The sequence below is a fragment of the Corythoichthys intestinalis genome, chromosome 10, assembly GCF_030265065.1.
Source record: "Corythoichthys intestinalis isolate RoL2023-P3 chromosome 10, ASM3026506v1, whole genome shotgun sequence".
NCBI lineage: Eukaryota > Metazoa > Chordata > Actinopteri > Syngnathiformes > Syngnathidae > Corythoichthys > Corythoichthys intestinalis.
Genome location: NC_080404.1, coordinates 33127073 through 33148462, shown reverse-complemented (window position 1 = coordinate 33148462; position 21390 = coordinate 33127073). Strand labels below are relative to the sequence as shown.

At 39.2% G+C, this 21390-nt stretch overlaps 1 protein-coding gene across 1 annotated transcript in view; it reads right to left on the bottom strand.

Annotated features, from left to right (window-relative positions):
• Window positions 1-21390, bottom strand: part of LOC130922709 (VPS10 domain-containing receptor SorCS1-like) — a 171964-nt gene that overhangs the window by 92894 nt on the left and 57680 nt on the right. Inside the window, exons 5-8 of the mRNA XM_057847663.1 lie at window positions 18333-18406; window positions 6678-6742; window positions 6117-6235; window positions 5715-5804 (exon numbers count right to left, since the gene is read on the bottom strand). Coding sequence (XP_057703646.1) covers window positions 5715-5804; window positions 6117-6235; window positions 6678-6742; window positions 18333-18406 — 348 coding nt within the window. The remainder of the gene's footprint in view (window positions 1-5714; window positions 5805-6116; window positions 6236-6677; window positions 6743-18332; window positions 18407-21390) is intronic.

The following is a 21390-nucleotide window of genomic DNA, read 5'->3' as shown; positions in this document are numbered from 1 at the left end:
CGTTTCCTATTAGGTTTTTTTGACAGAGAGTGATGAAATTTGGGGAGTCGATACCTTGTGCAAAACTGCTCCAAAAAGTCTCTTGCACCCGTATTCCAAATCCAACAGGAAATCGGGTATTTTGGATCGAATGTGAAATTTTTATCGGTTCACAGTAGGAGTTTACATTTGGAGGCTTGAACATGCACGAAAACTCACAAAAATTTGGACATACATGTGGCTTTGCATAACGTTCAATAATCTTGCAACGTTACGAAAACATGTAACAAAATGGCTCAGTGGCGCCCCCTTGAAATTTTCAAAAAGGCCTCTCCATTTAGGTTTTTTCAACGTAGAGGGATGAAATTCAGAGAGTCGATACCTTGTACAAAACTGCTCCAAAAAGTCTCTTGCATGCATATTCCAAACCCAACAGGAAATCGGGTATTTTGGATTGAATGTGAAATTTTTATCGATTTACAGTGTGCACATTTTACACCTTGGCACCTAGGGAATTAGTTTGATCATTCTCAAAATTGGCGAGACTGTTCATGAGGCATATGAAATCTTAAGTTATCAAAATGGTGTGTTTTCATTCACGGGCCTGACCTGGGCGGGGTGCCAAAGTCGGCCATTTTTTCGCCAAAACACTGAATTCGGAAAATGACTGATAACTCCCTCATACAACGTTCAATCTATTTTAAATCTGGCATGTGTGTGAGGTATACCAGCCTGAGCAGGACTGGATTGAAAATTTACCATTTGTGCTTGGCGCCTCCTAGTGGGAACAGGAAATGCCCTTTTTTTACGGGACACACTCCTCCTCTAAAGGGAAAAAATCAATCTACCTCAAAGCTGCATAAGGGAAGCCTTAAGACCTGTCTTCAGGTGCCTGATGAAAAATATTGAAGTTTCGTTGAAGCGGAGGGGTCCAAACAGGAAAGTGAAAATGACTGTCAACAATTTTTCTCTCCAAAAACTTTGAACAGTCATAACTCGGCAGATATACAACATATCTGCGCCAAACTTCCCGTGCTTGTTGAGAGTCATACCCTGAAGGGCCTTGTAGGGGTCATTTGCATCAAACCTACAGCGCCAACTAGTGGCGATAGAAAGTCACTCGTTTTTCCAATACATGTTCAGTTCTTTTCAGGTTGGTCATTGTAGTTTCAAGACCTATTAAAATACTTATTTACGGCCCATGTCCACGTGTCTCTGTCTGTTGCCGTGACGACCCTTTGTTCGCCATTTAAAGGAAATATTTTTTTTCAGAGACTCAGGCAGCTTATAGAGCCACAATATTTGGCACACTTGGTCGAATTGGCCCACTTAGAAGATTAGTTTTGGGTTTTGAATAAGGGCTTGGCTACACAGCTCAGTAGTGGCTCCTTTTTTGTAGTACTCTCTCCAATAGGGGTTTTTGCTACTTTCGAGCATCTTAGGTTCTAATGAGATGATTAGAGAGGAGGATCTGCCACCACCCTGACCTGCACACAGTCCGAGTTGCGTGACGTCCGAGTTGCGCTAGATTGCGAGGGCCCGTTCAGTCCTGCTTGCAGGCCTAGTTATTATTATTATTCTTCTTTTTTCAGGGCAAATGAAAATGGCCAATTTGGAGGCCTGAACATGCACGAAAAGTCACCAAAATTTGCACATACGTGCGGCTTTGCGTAAATTTCGATAATCTTGTGTCGTTTTGAAAAAATGTCAAAAAATGGCTCAGTGGCGCCCCCTTGACCCTTAAAATTTTCAAAAAGGCCTCTCCTCTCAGGTTTTCAACGTAGAGCAATGAAATTTGGGGAGTAGATACCTTATGCCTAACTGTTCAAAAAAGCCTCTTGCACCCATATTCCAAATCCAACAGGAAATCGGATATTTTGGATCAAATGTGAAATTTTTATCGGTTCACAGTTGGAGTTTACATTTGGAGGCCTGAACATGCACGAAAACTCACCAAAATTTGCACATACATGCAACTTTGCGTAAATTTTGATAATCTACAAAAAAATTTAACAAAATGGCTCAGTGGCGCCCCCTTGAAATTTTCAAAAAGGCCTTTCCTATTTGGTTTTTTCAACGTAGAACGATGAAATTTGGCGAGTCGATACATTGTGCAAAACTGCTCCAAAAAGTCTCTTGCACCCATATTCCAAACCCAACAGGAAGCCGGAAATTTTGGATCAAATGTGAAATTTTATCGATTTACATTTGAGACCTTGTCGCTGAAGAAAATAGTTGGATCGTCTTCAAAATTGGTCAGACTATTCAGGAGACATATGAGATCTTAAGTTTTCAAAATGGGGAGTTTTCACTCAAGGGTCTGACCTGGGCGTGGTCCCAAAGTCGGCCATTTTTGGGCAAAATACCAAATTCAGAAAATGATTAAAAACTCCGTGATACAACGTTCAATCTTTTTCATTTCTAGCATGTATATGAGATATCCCAGCCTGAACACGACTGCATTGAAATATTACCCATTAGACCTGGCGCCCCCTAGTGGGAACAGGAAATGGCCTTCTTTACGAGACAGGCTGCTCCTCCAAGGGAAAAAAATCTATTGACCTCAAACCTGTTTCAGGGGAGCCTCAAGACATGTGTTCAGGTCCCTGATGAAAAATATTGAGGTTTCGTTGAAGCGGAGAGGTCCAAACTGGAAGTGAAAATGACCGTCAACAATTTGTCTCGCCAAAAATTTTGAACAGTCATAACTCGGCAGATATGCAACATATCTGCGCCAAACTTTCCGTGTTTGTTGAGAGTCATACCCTGAAGGTTCTTGTAGGGGTCATTTGCATCAACTCTACAGTGCCAACTAGTGGCGACAGAAAGAAGTTTTAAAAAAGGCCTTTCCTATTGGGTTTTTTCAACATAGAGCAAGGAAATTTGGGGAGTAGATACCTTATGCAAAACTGCTCCAAAAAGTCTCTTGCACCCATATTCCAAATCCAACAGGAAATCGGGTATTTTGGATCGAATGTGAAATTTTCATGGGTTCACAGTAAGAGTTTACATTTGGAGGCTTGAATATGCATAAAAACTCACCAAAATTTGCACATACATGCGGCTTTGGATAACGTTCGATAATCTTGCAACGTTACGAAACAATTTAACAAAATGGCTCAGTGGCGCCCCCTTGAAATTTTCAAAAAGGCCTCTCCATTTAGGTTTTTCTAACATAGAGTGATGAAATTTGGAGAGTCAAAACTTTGTGCAAAACTGCTCCAAAAAGTCTCTTGCACACACATTCCAAATCCTACAGGAAATCGGGTATTTTGGATTGAATGTGAACTTTTTATCGATTTACAGTGTGCACATTTTACACCTTGGCACCTAGGGAATTAGTTTGATCATTCTCAAAATTGGTGAGACTGTTCATGAGGCATATGAAATCTTAAGTTATAAAAATGGTGTGTTTTCATTCACGGGCCTGACCTGGGCGGGGCGCCAAATTCTTCCATTTTTTCGCCAAAACACCGAATTCGGAAAATGACTGATAACTCCCTCATACAATGTTCAATCTATTTTAAATCTGCCATGTGTGTGAGGTATACCAGCCTGAGCAGGACTGGATAGAAAATTTACCATTTGTGCCTGGCGCCTCCTAGTGGGAACAGGAAATGCCCTTTTTTACGGGACACACTCCTCCTCTAAATGGAAAAAATCAATCTACCTCAAACCTGCATAAGGGAAACCTTAAGACCTGTCTTCAGGTGCCTGATGACAAAAATTGAAGTTTTGTTGAAGCGGAGGGGTCCAAACAGTAAAGTGAAAATGACTGTCAACAATTTTTCTCTCCAAAAACTTTGAACAGTCATAACTCGGCAGATATACAAGATATCTGCGCCAAACTTCCCGTGCTTGTTGAGAGTCATACCCTGAAGGGCCTTGTAGGGGTCATTTGCATCAACTCTACAGCGCCAACTAGTGGCGATAGAAAGTCACTCGTTTTTCCAAAACATGTCCAGTTCTTTTCATGTTGGTCATTGTAGTTTCAAGACCTATTAAAATACTTTTTTACGGCCCATGTCCACGTGTCTCTGTCTGTTGCCGTGACGACCCTTTGTTCGCCATTTAAAGGAAATTTTTTTTTTCAGAGACTCAGGGAGCTTATAGAGCCACAATAGTTGGCACACTTGGTCGAATTGGCCCAGTTAGAAGATTAATTTTGGTTTTGAATAAGGGCTTGGCTGCACAGCTCAGTAGTGGCTCCTTTTTTGTAGTACTCTCTCCAATAGGGGTTTTTATCTCTTGGGTGTGGGAATGTAAATAGGCGACTTTCGAGCATGTTAGGTTCTAATGAGATGATTAGAGAGGAGGATCTCCCACCACCCTGACCTGCACACAGTCCGAGTTGCGTGACGTCCGAGTTGCGCTAGATTGCGAGGGCCCGTTCAGTCCTGCTTGCAGGCCTAGTATATATTATAACCTAACCTTTAAGTATGGTATTATTTCACGTGAACGTACCTCATAAGTATTACTTAACCTTAATTAACCATTACTGAATGTTTTGTGGACCCTTATTGTAAAGTGTAGCACATGTGTCCCTTAACTAAGAAATTATAAATGATTAAGTCCCCCCCCCCCCGCCCCCCCCAACCTTTATTAACCATTACTGAATGCTTTCTGGACCCTTATTGTAAAGTGTAGCACATGTGTCCCTTAACTAAGAAATTATAAATGCTTAAGTTAACAAACCTTAACCCTAAACCCTATATAGGCCTATTTTTTTTTTTTTTTTTTACCAAACTATTAGTTACTGTCTGGTTATGCATTAACTAATGAATTAACTAATGCTTTAACTCACGTTAATTAATATATTAATAAATGTTAGATAAGCAATTATATTAATTATTGTAATGTTACTTAAACATTAGTTATTGTCTAAAAATGCATAAAATATTGTTAATTAAGGGACCCTTATTGTAAAGTGTTACCGCCAATTGTTCTTTTGTTGTACTTAGATCCTCATTTATTTATTTATTTATTTACATACTGTTTGAGGCTCAGCTCAGGTATTTTAATTTTTTATGTTCCTTATACGATTACTCGATTGTTAAAAACTAACTAGTTCATCCATTAATCGACTACTAAAATAATCAATAGCTGCAGCCCTAATTGACATCAAATCCATTTGATCTTTGATGGCTGGTATCATGTTTCCGTGAGAGTGACGGCAATAGCTGGCAGGGGCTTGCAATGGTTCAAAAAATAACAGCCCTCCCACTCCAAATGGATTGGACGTCTGTCACCATCAAAGGCAGCCAATTAGTTCATTTAGAAAATAACTGAAGACTGCTGATGTGTTTTCTTAAGTACATTGTTGCAAGTAGAACCATACCACAGTTACATTGTGGTCATTGTAAAAACAGTTGTAGACCAGATCTGGATGTGTTTATAATTTCATACATTTATATGGATTTGCAGCCAGAATGGCCCCAAAAGTAAACTATGACTTCATTGGGACCCATGACAGAAAAGTTGTAAATCAATAAAGTTCTTGACACAAAGTAATGCTGTGTCCTGTATACCCTCATGTGTCTTGTTATGGCCAACAGAAAATAAAAAACAACCCATTCCTGATGAGAATCGAAACCAGCAGACAAGAAACCTTAACGGATTTGGCGGATAAAGTCCAAATCCTTTGTAGTCTGGTCTCTCTGCAAGAGTGCAAACCATCCTGATACAGTACGACTCAGTGGGCTCAACAATCTAAACACTTCATTGTGTCATGTTACCTTGGGCAGAGTGTACTTTGGAAGCTTGACTGGGTAGAAAGAGTGTCTTTTGTAGGACACGTAATGGACAGACTGGCCTCCTGTTGGCACCTGGGAACAGAGCGTCGGTAATCACATTTAAGCCAAGTGTTGACAAAGTTGGTACACCCTTGAGTGCTCACAGCGTGTGTCAAACAAGTCACGCTGTGCTGAAAACGGCGGCCGATTAGGATGTTGGAGCGGAGATGAGCTTGAACACACAACACTGTGATTTTTCAATCTTACGCCCTCCTCTCTCAGCATAATGGCCCCCTTTCAGTTAATGAAAAACACGACTGTGCATTAAGACGCAATTGAATGCGACGCTTTTTACGGCTTTTAATTGACTTTTAATGAAGCCCGTCCTTGCAATAAAAAACCCACCTGGATGAAAACGTATTCATCCTGCACCACCAGGGAGTTGGGGATGATAAACCCAGGGAAAGGCTTGCCCTTGTTTCCCTCGGAGCAATTTTGAAGTTTGCAAGTGATGTACTGCGACCCTGTGGGCAAAGCCAGACAAGAGAGCTAAAAATACAACAAAGGAGCAAAAGAAAGAAACAAACAAGTTTGTGTGGGCACTGGGCAGCCACCAAGGTTTCAGCTGCACTTATGTCGATGCTTTCAGTACCCAAAATTTGGGCGACTGAGACTGGCTCTCACGAACAAAGTGGCGAGAGCTGTCCTGGGTTGTTAGCTTCAGACCGACAAGCTGTCTCCGGGGACACGACATTAACACACTGGGCTTTAGAGGAGTGCCCTTCTCTCAACGCTATGGCCGAGGAGAGAGCCAAGTGGCAGCCTGGCCTTTGAAAAATGAATTAATAAAGCTAAATCCAACCAAAGAGCTTCCATTTCAATCAAAGGAGTTAATAAAATATTTGAGGTAAATTGAAAATGAAGGTTTATGGACACATCAAGAGAGAAATTAGTGCCATTACTGACGTCCATCAGAGACGTTGATCTCCAGGTGGATCATTCCTTGCTCCTTGTCCAAACCCAATCGGGACCTGAAACAGAACAGCAAACAAGTCAAATCACATTAACTCATTGACTGCCCTTTAAAGTGAAACTAAATCAGGGGTGTCCGAATCGGTCCTCAAGGGCCGCTGTGGGTTCTGGATGTTGTTCCTATCAATCGAGCACAGACAGTTTAACCAATGAAATTTCTGCTAAAACAAGCAGCACCCGACGGCAATCAACTGTGTGAAATAGTCTGGACTCCACTACAGATGTCCCGATCGATCAGCATCCGATCACGTCATTTTCAAAGTATCGGAATCGGCAAAAAAATATCGGACATGCCTTTTTTAATGAATATACTGTATATACTGGACTGTCTCAGAAAATTAGAATACACAATATTCTAATTTTCTGAGACAGTCCTGTATATTGTTCTATGTAAAGGACGTCAGCCAAGGTCGGCCCCCCACATTTTTACCACGCCAAATCTGGTCCCCTTTGCAAAAAGTTTGGACACCCCTGCTTTAAATGGTGGATTAATGTACAGGACTGTCTCAGAAAATTAGAATATTGTGTATTCTAATTTTCTGAGACAGTCCAGTATATATATATATATATTTTTTTTTTTAATTAAATCATTTTCTAATTTTATTTAATGTTACAGACAAAATGTCTTACACTCATCCAGAGTCTTTAGTTTTGGCTTAAAGTGGGGCTGTCAAATTTATCGCGTTAACGGCGGTAATAACATTAAAATATTTAACGCAATTAACGCATACGCTGCAGTACCCACTCACGCATTGTCGCGTATAATCTATAATGGCACCGTATTACGTATAAATAGAACTAAAAGGCAACATAAAATGAGTAAAGAGAATTTTGGCAGCCTTTGAAGCCTTTTTTTAATTGGCTAAAGCTTTACAATCCCTCTCTCAGCGATCAGAAATATCGCGGGAAGCAATGTGGGGAAGAAAGATAGTAGTTGATCTGTTTCTTAACACCCTATTTTATTTCCCAACGCTGAGAAGATATATCAATTGGTACCATTACGCACAGTCATGGTTGCACTTCCCATCATGCATTTGGGCAGAAGTTAAATGGCTGAATTATCATTTACTGAAAGCTCATAAAAATCCACTAGATGGCAATATTTAGTCACAATTTACAAAGTCACATTTGTCCTTTAAGAATTACAAGTCTTTCTATCCGTGGATCCCTCTCACAGAAAGAATGTTAATAATGTAAATGCCATCTTGAGGATTTACTGTCATAATAAACAAATACAGTACTTATGTACTGTATGTTGAATGTATATATTCGTCAGAGTTGTATTCATTTTTTTCTTAATGCATTGCCAAAATGTATATGATCGGGAAAAATTATCGGGAATGATTGGAATTGAATCGGGAGCAAAACAAAAATGCAATCGGATCGGAAAATATCGGGATCGGCAGATACTCAAACTAAAATGATCGGGATCGGATCGGGAGCAAAAAAACATGATCGGAACAACCCAAGACTCCACTGCACAAAGTGAAATGATCCAAATGGATTGGACATATATCGCTGTCAATGGCACTGAAAACAATGTGTCAATTCCAACAGAGTTCGAGCCTAATTTAACTAATTCTCTTGAAATTTTTATTGATTGACTTAAAACCAATTGTTTACTGCTATCGACGGATAAATCTGTAAATTGCATGGAAGAGGCTTTGGATTTGAGATCAGAATTGCTTTTGAGTCGAAGAAAAATAAATTGCAATCATGTCAAAATTTTGCAAAACAGCTAGCAACATGGGAATTTGTTTTAAAAACAGCTGGCAGTGAATTTGTTGACACTGGGTGTAACGATGCAAAGATCTGGATCATTATATCTATTGGTTTAGCCACGATCCAATCAAATTGCTCGAAACCCAAAACATTGATCAACATTGTCATCTGTTAGATCTGAAATGTTGTTAAAAATATTGGATTTCATTTAAATTTATGAAATGTTTCAGCAACAAAATTTTCCAAAACGTCCAAATTACAAGAAAAAACACTGACCTACAAATACATTTACAACATTACTTCCAATATTTGTTTTACAAAATTGTTTTCAAGTAAAGTATAAAGTCGTTAAAGTTAAATGCATCACCCCTGACCACTGGAGGAGGAAATACAGCACACACATAAGTAGTGCCTCGGTGATCAAGTGTCCTCCTCTCCCTCCCTCCTCGTAACACTTTATGACTGACTCAAAGAGAGGCTGAGAGAATTAATTATCAGATACATTTTCATTTGAGTTAAGTAGTAGCTGAGTGAAAACAAATGTGTAGTGCCAGATGGGGAACATGTGATACATCATACAACATTGTTACCATGGCAACTAGAAGCAGTCCTCAAATGACCTGACCATAGTAAAGTTCGAAACTTAAAGAATACCATTTGAAAACATAACATGATCAATTAAAATTAAAGATGCACAATGTAGGATTCATGGCCAAAAATGGTACTGCAACTAGATCAAAATATTGATTAGAACAAAATGCCCCCCCCTTCTGGTTGCCAGAATACCGCTTCAGATTGGAGAACATGCAGGAAAAGCTACGACTCCTCTGAAAAAAGGTATATCTTATTTTTCATTTTCAGGCAAGATGTTTTCAATGTCATAATGCAAACATTTAGTAGAAAAAAACTGTCCATTCATCCATCCATCCATTTTCTCCCGCTTATCCGAGACCGGGTCGCAGGGGCAGCAGCTTCAGAAGGGAAGCCCAGACTTCGCTCCGCAACCACTTCAGCCAGGCCATCAGGGAGACAGTCTCCCCAGCGTGTCCTGGGTTGGCCCCGCGGCCTCCTCCTCGTGGGACGTGCCCGGAACACCTAACTAGAGTGGCGCCCCGGAGGCATCCTCATCTGGCTCCTCTCGATGTGGAGGAGCAGCAGCTTTACTCCGAGCCCCTACCGGGTGACCGAGCTTCTCACCTTATCTCTAAGGGAGAGCCTCGACACCCTACGGACGAAACTCATTTCAGCCGCTTGTATCCGGGATCTTGTTCTTTCGGTCACGACCCACAGCTCGTGACAATTGGTGGGGGTAGAAACGTAGATTGACCGCCTTTTGGCTCAGTTCCATCCTCACCACGACGGACCCATGCAGAGTCCGCATCACTGCAGACACAGCACCGATCCGCCTGTCAATCACTCATTCCATTTTTCCGTCACTCGTGAACAAGACCCTGAGATATTTGAACTCCTCCACTTGGGGAAGGACTTCATCCCTCACCCGAAGAGGGCATTGCACTTTTTTCCTGACTGAGGACCATAGTCTCAGATTTAGAGGTGCTGGTTCTCATCCTGACCGCTTCACACTCTGCTGAGAACCACTCCAGTGAGAGCTGATGGTCGAAGAAGCCAACAACACCACATCATCTGCAAAAAGCAGCGATGCAATATTGAGGCCACCGAACCTGACCCCCTTAGTGCCTCGGCTGCGCCTAGATATTGTGTCCATAAAGGTGATGAACAGAACCAGTGACATAGTGCAGCTTTGGCAGAGAACAACTCTCACTGGAAACGGATCTGACTTACAACCGTCTACAGAGACCAAACTCTGACACCGGTCATACAGGAACCGGATCCCCCGTATCAGGAATTCCGATACCCCATACTCCCGGAGCACCCCCAACAGGACACATTGGCGGACACTGTCGAACGCCTTCTCCAAGTCCACAAAACACATGAAGACTGGTTGGGCGAACTCCCATGACCCCCCGAGAACCCTGCTGAGGGTAAAGAGCTGAGCCACTGTTCCGCGGCCCAGACGAAAGCCACACTGCTGTCTTGAATCCAAGATTCGACTTCTCGACGGACCCTCCTCTCCAATAGCCCTGAGTAGACCTTCCCAGGGAGGCTGAGGAGTGTGATTCCCCCGATAGTCTGAATCCACTTGCTCCATCCATTTTAATTTAATTACCAATTAAATATATACACGCGTAAAAACTTTGAGATGAGTATTATCTTTGCCCCGATCAATGGATCCACATGCTAAATAACATAGCACCGACAGAACACCGGTCAATGGGTCCACATGCCAAATAACGTAGCACAACGGCGCCAAATGAATGCACATCTTTGTTTTTCTTCCCTTGTTGTCTTGAATCCTTTAAGATTTGTAATGGGGTCTCCATAATTTTAAGGGATTTTAAGGGGGGGCAAATATATATACTTTTGAAGCAACTTATTTTTTGATTGAATAAGACAAAAACGTCCTAGCCAAAATGTGGCCCAAACACAAATCAACATTACTTCAATCAAAAAAGTTGCTACAATCCCCCAAAAAAATTAAATCAAGGAAAAATAGATTTCACATGCATTCTTTTGAGTTTCAAATTTATTTTTGCATTCAAACACTTTTTTTTTGATTGATGAGACTTTTTTTATTGAAAATATATCTTTTGATTGAAGCAACTTTTTTTTTTTATTATTATTATTGAAGCAACTTTTTTGGGATTGAATAATAAAGACACAAATCTACATCCACATGGCTCCGCCCAGGGGATACAATTTTTGACAGGGGTAACTACATTGGCACGAAACCGGCAGGCGTACCATATTCAATGGTTGACGATCTTGGCGAAAAGCATTGCCTAAACAGCCAGATTTAGAATTCCCCTCAAGAATGATGGGAAACAAAAAACGCTCATTGTCTACGTATTATTATAAATATTCTTGTCAGTTAATTTTATTGCTGACACTGTGTTTCGGGGTCATCAACATGTTGTGCCCCCCCTGCCCAAAAAGTCAAACTCCGCCTATGAGTGTCTCTTTGTTTGAGACGGTAGAGATAATTCAGACTGTTCGCCAAAGTTTATGGGACTTACAGAGCTGTGGCAACCCGGACGAAGACTGGAAACTGCTCTCATGATTGGCTGATGATGAACACGGTAACTAATCGTGAACGAATTTGCGACGCTTAAATCATCTTTTAAAATGGGAAAATCTCGACTTAACTATTGAGATCCGTTTTAAAAGTATTTCCAAAAATCATGCTTGAAGAATGTCTTTCGAAATATTATGGCCTTTGCATGAATAAATGAAGTGCAAATCTTACATTGTGCACCTTTAACTCCAATTAGCTACACATGCTAAAATGTTCAAAGTGCCCAACCTGCACAAAATAGGACCACTGAATGTGACTATTGGCATTAAATATATGCACATTACATGACCAAGCCCCCTAAAAACCTGGAGACTCCCTGTGGACATTTAAATAACAAGAATAAATCAGGCTTGATGACATGGTAGTTTGGATAACATTTTCGCAAATTATCTTTTGCCCCTTCCAGTTCAAGTGGATTAGTTATCTATTGCCGTCAATGGCACTCGAACATGATCATTCACTGCAAGCTTTAAAATGGAAAGGATGTCTATCACTGTCAATGTCAATGAAATAATTCATTAATATTTTGATAATTTTTATTCAACAAACACATTAATCTGAATCCGACCAGAGAGGTACTTGCACTAAATTAAATGGAGTAATATAAATCGTGTATATAATAATCTGTCATTGTTAAATGAATAAGGGTTACACATTCCATATTTAGCTGTCATGTTTGATGCGTCTCCATGATAACGAGTGTCCTTGCGGGAGCACTAATACAACGAGCTCATCGATAAAAGTGATGGACATGTGACCTAAAGTGTGTTTTATGGCTAAGGTGTATTTAGCCATTTCACAGGGCTTTTAGGGGAGATTTTTCACACTAGCGCTAATGTTCCGACTGACAGCAGTGACCACTTGTTGTATTAATAGCGGCTGTTTTGACACACCGCGGGCTTCTTCTCATTTTCCATAGCGAGTGCGAACTCTAATATAACAAGCCGGCGTCCTGCCTCCCTCAGCACTCTGTAATTGCTTCCCAGCTCCATCTCTTTTAATGGACTTTCTGTCCAATACTTCATCCTATTCTATCAGCAAACAGCAGCCCCTTGCTCCAAGATGGAACCCCGGCGATGTTAAACTGCCCCCGGCCCATAAGTAATACGCACATACACACAAACGCAAACGTACTGTATGTCTGCCCAGCGTGGGCGCGTGTTAAAAAGTTATTGTAAATCATCTTTGTTGGAGGGGGGAAAAAAGTGCAGGATGCAGGGACGCAGCTACGTAATTCCTTCATGGAGACTTCAGCGTTGAAGGGAATTTATGGGAATGTTCCCGTTGAATTTACTTCCTCAAGAGAAATCAAATATAACAGAAAAAACGGACTGTTTATCATGCTTGACTTCAGGGTGTAATATCAAATTGGGCTCTAATTTCAATGCTTCAAATCTTAACCATGACTTGAAACCCTACTTTGAGACCTCAATAACCCTGTTTTAAAAGCCTGACCCAGGCTTGTTACCTTATGTTGAAGTTTTAACCCTTGTTTAAAACCATAACTCAGACTTGAAACACTTGCTAAAAGCCCCATTCCAGGCACTATTCCAGGCAGTTTTAACCCTGTCAACACTAATCCTTGTTTTGAACCTTAACACAATCGTGAAAACCCCAATTTGTAACCCTGACTCTGACTTGAAACCCAAAATTTTAACTGTAACTCTTGCCTAAAAAATTAGCATTGATTTAAGCACCCAATTATAAACATTATCTTTGGCTTGAATCCTTTAGGCCAAATTATACCGGACGCGTTTGCAGTCCAGGTCCGACAAGATATAGCCCCAGAGCCAATCCGTATCCATTAGGGGTGTAACGGTACACAAAAATCTCGGTTCGGTACGTACCTCGGTTTTGACGTCACGGTTCGGTTCATTTTCGGTACAGTAAGAAAAAAAAATGCAAAATATAAATGTGCTAGTTGTTTATTATACACCTTTGTGCTTTCGACAATAGGAAAATTAGCCTATACAAAGCTAGAATTCTGCTCAAAAAGTAGCGGGTATTTAAAGATAATCCAACAACAATTTGCCTTTCAAACCCCGCGTATCGGTCAGCTTTCTTTCTGAAGGAAAGAAGAAAAAAGAAGTCCTGTGCTAAAGAGAAAAGCAATCCCAATGAAAAAGATTTTAAACATGTATTTTACAAATGAAATGCCTCAATGAATCATTTTTTTTTTCTTATGAACGGTTTTCAAAAGCTTTATTGGTAGATTTTCTCAAGTTAAAGCGCCACACAGAAATGAATAAATTTAATTGTGTAAGCTGGATCTGTGTATAATTCTTATTATTTAATTACAGGTGTTTTAGCTCATTTCAATTTATTTTCTTTAAATGGGCTATTATTTATTTTGTGTTTATATTTTACAAATGTGATGTAGTATTCATTTATATTGCATATTTCATGTTGTATAACTTTATTTCCTATGTGATTAGTAGTTCCTACTTGTTTTGTTGTGGTAGGAGGGTTTTGTATTGAACACGGGGCCGTTTTGGTTATTATTATAGCAGAGAAGACAGCAGTAAATCAACAAAGACAACTCAACTGTGCCCCGAACTACCACTCAAGAGATCTAGTGGACTCAAAAAGTGGGTTACGATTGCATATTAGTTTGAAAATCGACCTGATCCACCGTATTTTTACACGAGTGACTTCCGGTCTGCCCGATCCTAGCTACCGGTAGTAGTATTGACGCAGGAGTGTCACGTCTCGCGTCAAATAATAAACTCTGCCGTTCTTTTCACGTGCGTCGTGTTGAGCCGCTTCTGGGACGCGTCTAACACGCGGCCGCACTGTGACTGGCGTGTATTGGCTGATTAACTTTAACGCCCATGTTTCACTTTGTCGCGCCGTTGACGTTTCTGGGTTATACTGTCCTACCGTGTTGGTCCTCATTATAGTAGAGAAGACGGAGTAAATATAATCTACACAAAGAAACTGTAACCCGATCGACTCACAGCCTCGAAAAGTAATGGTTACATTACGTCAGAAACTCGTTCGGTACGCCACCGTTCCGAACCGAGCACCACGTACTGAAACGGTTCGATACAAATACATGTACCGTTACACCCTTAGTATCCGTTCTATCCTATTGTTGAAATTATACCGGCCTCGTCAGCGCTACGAATTGACTGCGGACCATCTCCGACGCGCCAGAGCCTGCCGGATGGTTTGGGCTATTTTCTATTTTTCAGAGACGCATCCGTCAAAATGGGCGAAGCCAGGCCTCAAGTCAACAGGCCAGGTGCTTATTCACGGTTTAAACACCAACGAACATGGACGAAGAACGCTTCATCATGGAGGTGGAAAGTCACAAAGTGATTTATGATGTAGCAGATCCTTTTTATAAGGACTACATTAAAAAGGAACCTGCATGGAACGCTATAACAAAAGCTATGAGGATGGACGGTGAGTTTTTATGTAATTTAAAACGGTAATTAAATAGTGTCACAAGCCCATTGTAAAAGCAAAAATTATTTGGGAAAATAGTATTTTCAGTCAAATCAAGTCCACCTCTCCTTCTGCTTCGTTGTTGAGACAGAGTGTTTATCGTTGTTTTTAATGCCACGTTATGACGTGCGATCACGCCCAGAGCTCACGATGGCATGGAGCTGCCGGACCACAGTTGTGCGCAGCCGATATGTTTTGTACTATTTTTGACGTACTGCGGAGCACACAGTCAACACAGAGATTGGCGGATTCGTATCGAAGACGCATCCGGTATAATTTGGCCTTTTCTTGGATTACCTCACCCGAGTTTGTAACTCCAACCACTGGCTTGAAACCCTTGTTTGAAAACCCTTTGACATGTTATTCCATGTTTAAAGCCTTAATAAAAGCTTGGAAACTCAAACCGAAATCTGGTTTAAAATCTTAAATTTGAAGGCTAAACCATAGACTTCACTATCAGTTTACGGGAAACGTTGTGCGGGGCCGCTCCATAGGGGGCCTATTTTCACGTTGCGTTGCGACGATTGAGCGACCGCTTGAAAAAAATGCCTCAACAGCGAAAGCACGTTGTCCACTCCATGATGCTCACTGGAGTTCTTGAAAAATAAAACACAAAATAAATAATGCACGTTAAGAACCAAACTTTTTTACTTTCCCTACCCTCTCAAATAAGTCCATCCCTACCATCCTCAGAGCAACCATCGCTTCAGGGCACCAAATTTAAATAAGCAAGTCGCTCTGCCCCACCCTGTATAAGTTTTTAGCAACTTTATTATTTTTTTTATTTAGTGCAATTTTGACAAAAGTTTTCAACAGCTAATAAATCAATCACTTTTCACACCAGATACTTAATACTTGAGGAAAGCATGCAGAATTATCTTAATTTTACTCACAAAAGCATTTTTCTACATACGATCAAAAGTTATTTACTGTAGGTTGAATTCTGATGTCACTATTGCCTCAGCACGTCTTGCCGGCTATCTGGCCCTCATTGTTTTTAGAATGAAATGTTACATAAAATAAAACACGTAAAAGCCAATTTTTTTTGTATGGACGCAGACATGTCTAAATGACTATTTTTTTGCCCCAAAAAAAAAAACGGGCAGTTGGCCAAAAATTACCTGATAGTTTGAATGTTATGCTATTTTGTATGGATACAAAATCCAACGTGGCGGCGATCACAAAACAAAGAGCTTTTTAACTTGAAAATTCTTGTAAATAAATTAGGGCTGTCAAAATTATCGCGTTAACGGGCGGTAATTAATTTTTTAATTAATCACATTAAAATATTTGACGCAATTAACGCACATGCCCCGCTCAAACAAATTAAAATGACAGCACAGTGTCATGGCCACTTGTTACTTGTGTTTTGTCACCCTCTGCTGGCGCTTGGGTGCAACTGATTTTATGGGTTTAAGCACCATGAGCATTGCGTAATTATTGACATCAAAAAGGGCGCGCTACTAGTTTATTTTTTGATTGAAAATTTTACAAATTTTAGTAAAACAAAAACATTAAGAGGGGTTTTAATATAACATTTCTATAACTTGGACTAACATTTATCTTTTAAGAACTACAAGTCTTTCTGTCCATGGATCGCTTTAACAGAATGTTAATGTTAATGCCATCTTGTTGATTTATTGTTATAATAAACAAATACAGTACTTTTGTACAGTATGTTGAATGTATATATTCTTCTTGTGTCTTATCTTTCCATTCCAACAATAATTTACAGAAAAATATGGCATATTTTAGAGGTGGTTTGAATTGCGATTAATTACGATTAATTAATTTTTAAGCTGTGATTAACTCGATTAAAAATTTAATCGTTTGACAGCCCTAAAAGAAATGCATGAATCCCGGAATTTCAACAGATATGAATGTACAACAGTCTAGATTCTTGGTTAAAAAAACAGGCAGTTATCATTCATTTTAAGTAAATATTTCAACCTTAAGTTACGCATTTTTTTCACACCGTTTCAAAGTGGGTGCATGGTGCTGGTTCACATAATAATTACCTTGAATCCTCGATCAAATCACTCTTGAGACACTCCTGCCTGCTTGCATGCACCAAACGTTTCGTCCTGTTTCCACCCAAATCCGGCGTTAGAAAGCACCTTGTGTTTGAGTTTATTGCAGTGAACGCTGCCAGGATGCTCTGCCTGCAGCCCAGCCGGCCCCCTACAGGAAGCCGTGGCGCAATGTCTGTAGGAGCTGACTCATCAACTGATAGTGAAGTCCATGGCTAAACATTAACTTAAGTTTGAAACACTAAAGTCATAGTTATCTCTGGTTTGAATCCAACTTTGAAACTTTAAATTTTGTTTAAAATGATAGCAAATGCTTGCAAATTGAAATTTACAGCCTTCATCCACATTTGAAACCCTAACCTTGGCATGAAACATTAAACCTACATTAAAACCTTTCCTTTATTCTCATTTACTTTACGAGGCCCCAAATGAGAATCAAAAAACATCGCTTGACTGCAGAGTAAGCCTTTAACGCCTTAACCATTACCTACTTTAATACTATCCACTCTCTTCAATCTGCATTTAGTTGTAGACATTTTGTGACCGTCTGCATTTAACCTGACAGCGTCTTTGTGCTTAGCTTGGCATCAAATGCGCAATCCTCAGCTCTTCCCTTGAGTATTCTCAAAGCAACAACAATAAAAAAGGCGTTTTCTATGAAACATTCATCGTGGCCCTTTAATCCTTGTATTTACACACATAAAACACTCAGACGTGTTCTCTATTGAAAAGCCAGTGCCTTGGGTCAGGGATGAATATTCATCAGCTATCAAACCCAAAAGGTGGGATGGACAGCGTATGGACGTGATTACTCGATATTTCATGAGTTGAATGTCTTCAACGCATGAAATATTAACCTTTGTGTGTAAACTAGATTCTTTAAAAGAAAAAAAAAGGGAGACATACATAATTTAACAAAACAAGATCTGCCTCCCTAAACTCCTTCTCAGTGCCGTCTATAATCTTGTCATGTACACTTAACCACTGTGGCTTAAACGGTATTTAAACCAATTTGCACTTTTACAGATGAGTGTGATCAGATTGAAAGACATTCATTTAGTCGGAGGGTTTATCGTGCCGCAGTATGAGTCATTCAGCAATTTGAGGGGCAGGTATGATCACTTCCTCTGTACTCTATGTATTGAGGTTGTGTACGTAAACAAAAAGTGAGGTAGAGGAGATCATACAAATCCCATTTGTGTTGCATTTATACACACAAATTTGTGGACTCACCAATAGAATCTGTTCGGGACGACGTTGTCGTGTACGAGCTGCCACCTCTTCCCAAATTCCACAGACACATACAGCTGGATGGAAAAAAAGAAAAAAAAACATTACAATATTGCATTTATTGGATGATTACGGACAACCCATGCTACAAAAATCTGATTTGTTAAAGTCGAGGTATTTAGAAAAGTGCTGTGAGGAGACAAAATATGCCGTTACTGCGAATCTAATGGAAAAGATGAAATGCTCTGCAGACAGGCAGCGCTTTTTGATATGCAAATCTGCTTCTGTATTTTAAAAGTCTTCCTTTACTGACTCAGCGGCATTCCAGCCTATTAATTGGCAAAAGAGAATACATTATTTTTCTGTCATTGTAAACTTTTTTTCGCCCCCATGCTGAGCCACAAGATGCCTTTTTCCTTGGTGCTATAAATTTGCACACGCTGTTCTATTCTTAGATTTTTTTTTTTAATTCCGAGGTCACCTATAGGGTAGTGGTACGCATGGCAAGAATGTGATAAATTCCTGGCGCTAAGCTTGTGAATGGTTGTCTACACCTAATGACCAATCGAGGGTACTTTTCTTCCTTCCACCCACAGTGAGCTGGGATTGCGTCCAATTTACCTAGGACACATAAAAGAATGAGTGCTAGATAAACGTCTGTTTTTAAATTCCAACCCACACAGAAAGTAATAGTTAACGGCAAACACAATAAGCGAGTCACGACAATGTGCATTGTGCTGGTTGCTGTTCAAGTTATTGGTGTCACTAATAAGTGTTTTATACACAAAGACGGTCAAAACAAATCGGGAAGTTTTATTAATTTTCTCAACCCTCGATAGACGTTAAATTTTAAGTGGTAGGATTGGCAGGAAATAAATAGCGCTTAGCCTTTCCTGTGTAATACAGTTTTAGTGCATTTACATAATTCTGTAATGCACTTTATATAAACAAATGTTCACAATTCCACAGAAAATAGACAATTGGTTCATACAGTGCAAACTCAGTTGTCGGTTTTGTGCTTTTGACAAATTTTCTAAAAATGATATACTGTATATGCAGGTTACAAGGGTGTAGGTTTGGTTTCAATATTGGTAGGGACGATATACTGTAACTGCATAACCCGCATGTTAATAAGACCAAACAGATTGGGTGAACAGCAGTCTGGGCTACATTTCTCACCAATAAAAACCTAATTAATTGATAGGCAAAATGATTAGTGCAAAATAAATCTAAACTGACTTATACTAACTTTCACATTGCAAATTTACAGTATAACATCTTAGTCTGATAATTTTTCTTAAATCTAGCCGAATAATTAATTTCATCTTGTTTTGAGTTTTAAAGGCTAGCAATTTTTTCTTATTTCAGGAAATCTGAGTAAAATTGTCTTGCACTGGCAGGTAATTTCACTTATTTCTAGTAGATTTACTCCGGAAAAAAAAAACAAGTTTTTTTTTTTAATATATATATATATATATATATATATATATATATATATATATATATATATATATATATATATATATATATATATATACACACTATATATATATATATATACACTATATATATATATGGCGGAAAACACAGACAAGACTGAAAAAGCAGTTTCTGCTCTTGCAGTCTTCTTTAAAAGAAACTGGTGTATTTTAAGCCAAAACAACTGTTGTGTTTGATAGAACAATATGTCTATATGCTGCCATAGCAGATTCATGGCACATTAAGCCCCCAAACTATTTTTAATGTGTCCGTTTTACCCTAGAAACCCCCATTTACAGACGTCGTGCAACCGCTTTTGTTTCAACCCAGCCATAAAACTAAGGTAATTAATTATATTTATTATTCAAAATCTCTGTCATTTTTAGCTTAGAATCATTAATTGATGTGTGATATTTTGTTTAAAAAAAAAACGACTTTAAAAAAATTATTCACTCCCATATTTTAATCTTTTAAACAAATTACGTCACAATGAAAAATTTGGCATCTCTGTAAAAAAGTCAGGGATATCTACCTCATAACTATCGCTAAATTGTATTTTTTTTGTTTTGTTTTTTGTTACTGTCGCATTTTCCCCAATATGTTAGATGATAAATAATCAATCCAAACAAAGAAAAGAAAAAAAAGTTTAAAAAAGTAAATATAAGAAAAAGAAAATCTCGACCACTCACATGTATGTATCACACATGCATATCGGACAATTCTGAAATTTGGCCAAATTGGGGGTCTCAGAGCGGAACTTCAAGTCACCTGAGTGTTTTCCACCATATATATATACTTTCACACACATTTCACACACCATTCGAATCAAACCTTTGCTTTCAAAAACTACTAAAGACTAGATTTTATTAGCAAATTTAAAGTACAATATTTGAACACAAATTATACTAACATAAACAAGAAATACTAACTTGTTTGTCATTTCTTAACTATCTAATATCTAATAACACTAATTAAAAAAAAAAAAAAAAATTAAATGGAGCATTCCTTCAGGTAAAAGACTAGCCAAATTTAACAATGCTTCTTTGGGCTGCTTTAAGACCACATAAATAAAATAAAAATTAAAACTGGGTAGGAGGGGGTTTACCTTGGTTCACCTAATTTCTTACAGTTTAAATAATGCTAATAGTAGAAAACATCCAGGAGGATATTTCTCTCAAAAAAGCTTCCTTCTTGAGTTCGAGAAATTCGCACAGATAAATGTTATGCTAACTCTGATGCAGGGCAGAGTTACAGTAACAAAATTAGTGGTGTGCTCCCTACTTCCACAACATTGACGTCTTTTTACATTACACACAGTGGCGGCTGCTGCTGGTGGAAAAAAAGAGGAGGTGGCATGTTGTATTTCTGTGCGGGCTGTGAATGCGCCCCCGTGTGTGTGTGTGTGTGTGTGGGGCGGTAAGTCACCAGCCAATCAAATGTGCATTTGAGGGGAAAAATACACTGGCACATTCTGCAAGTGAAAAGGGGTGAATGTAAGTCTGAATATAATGAAAAAATTCACTTAATAATGGTAGAGTCAATTCTATCCATACAACATATGTGAAGACAATCTAAATTACGT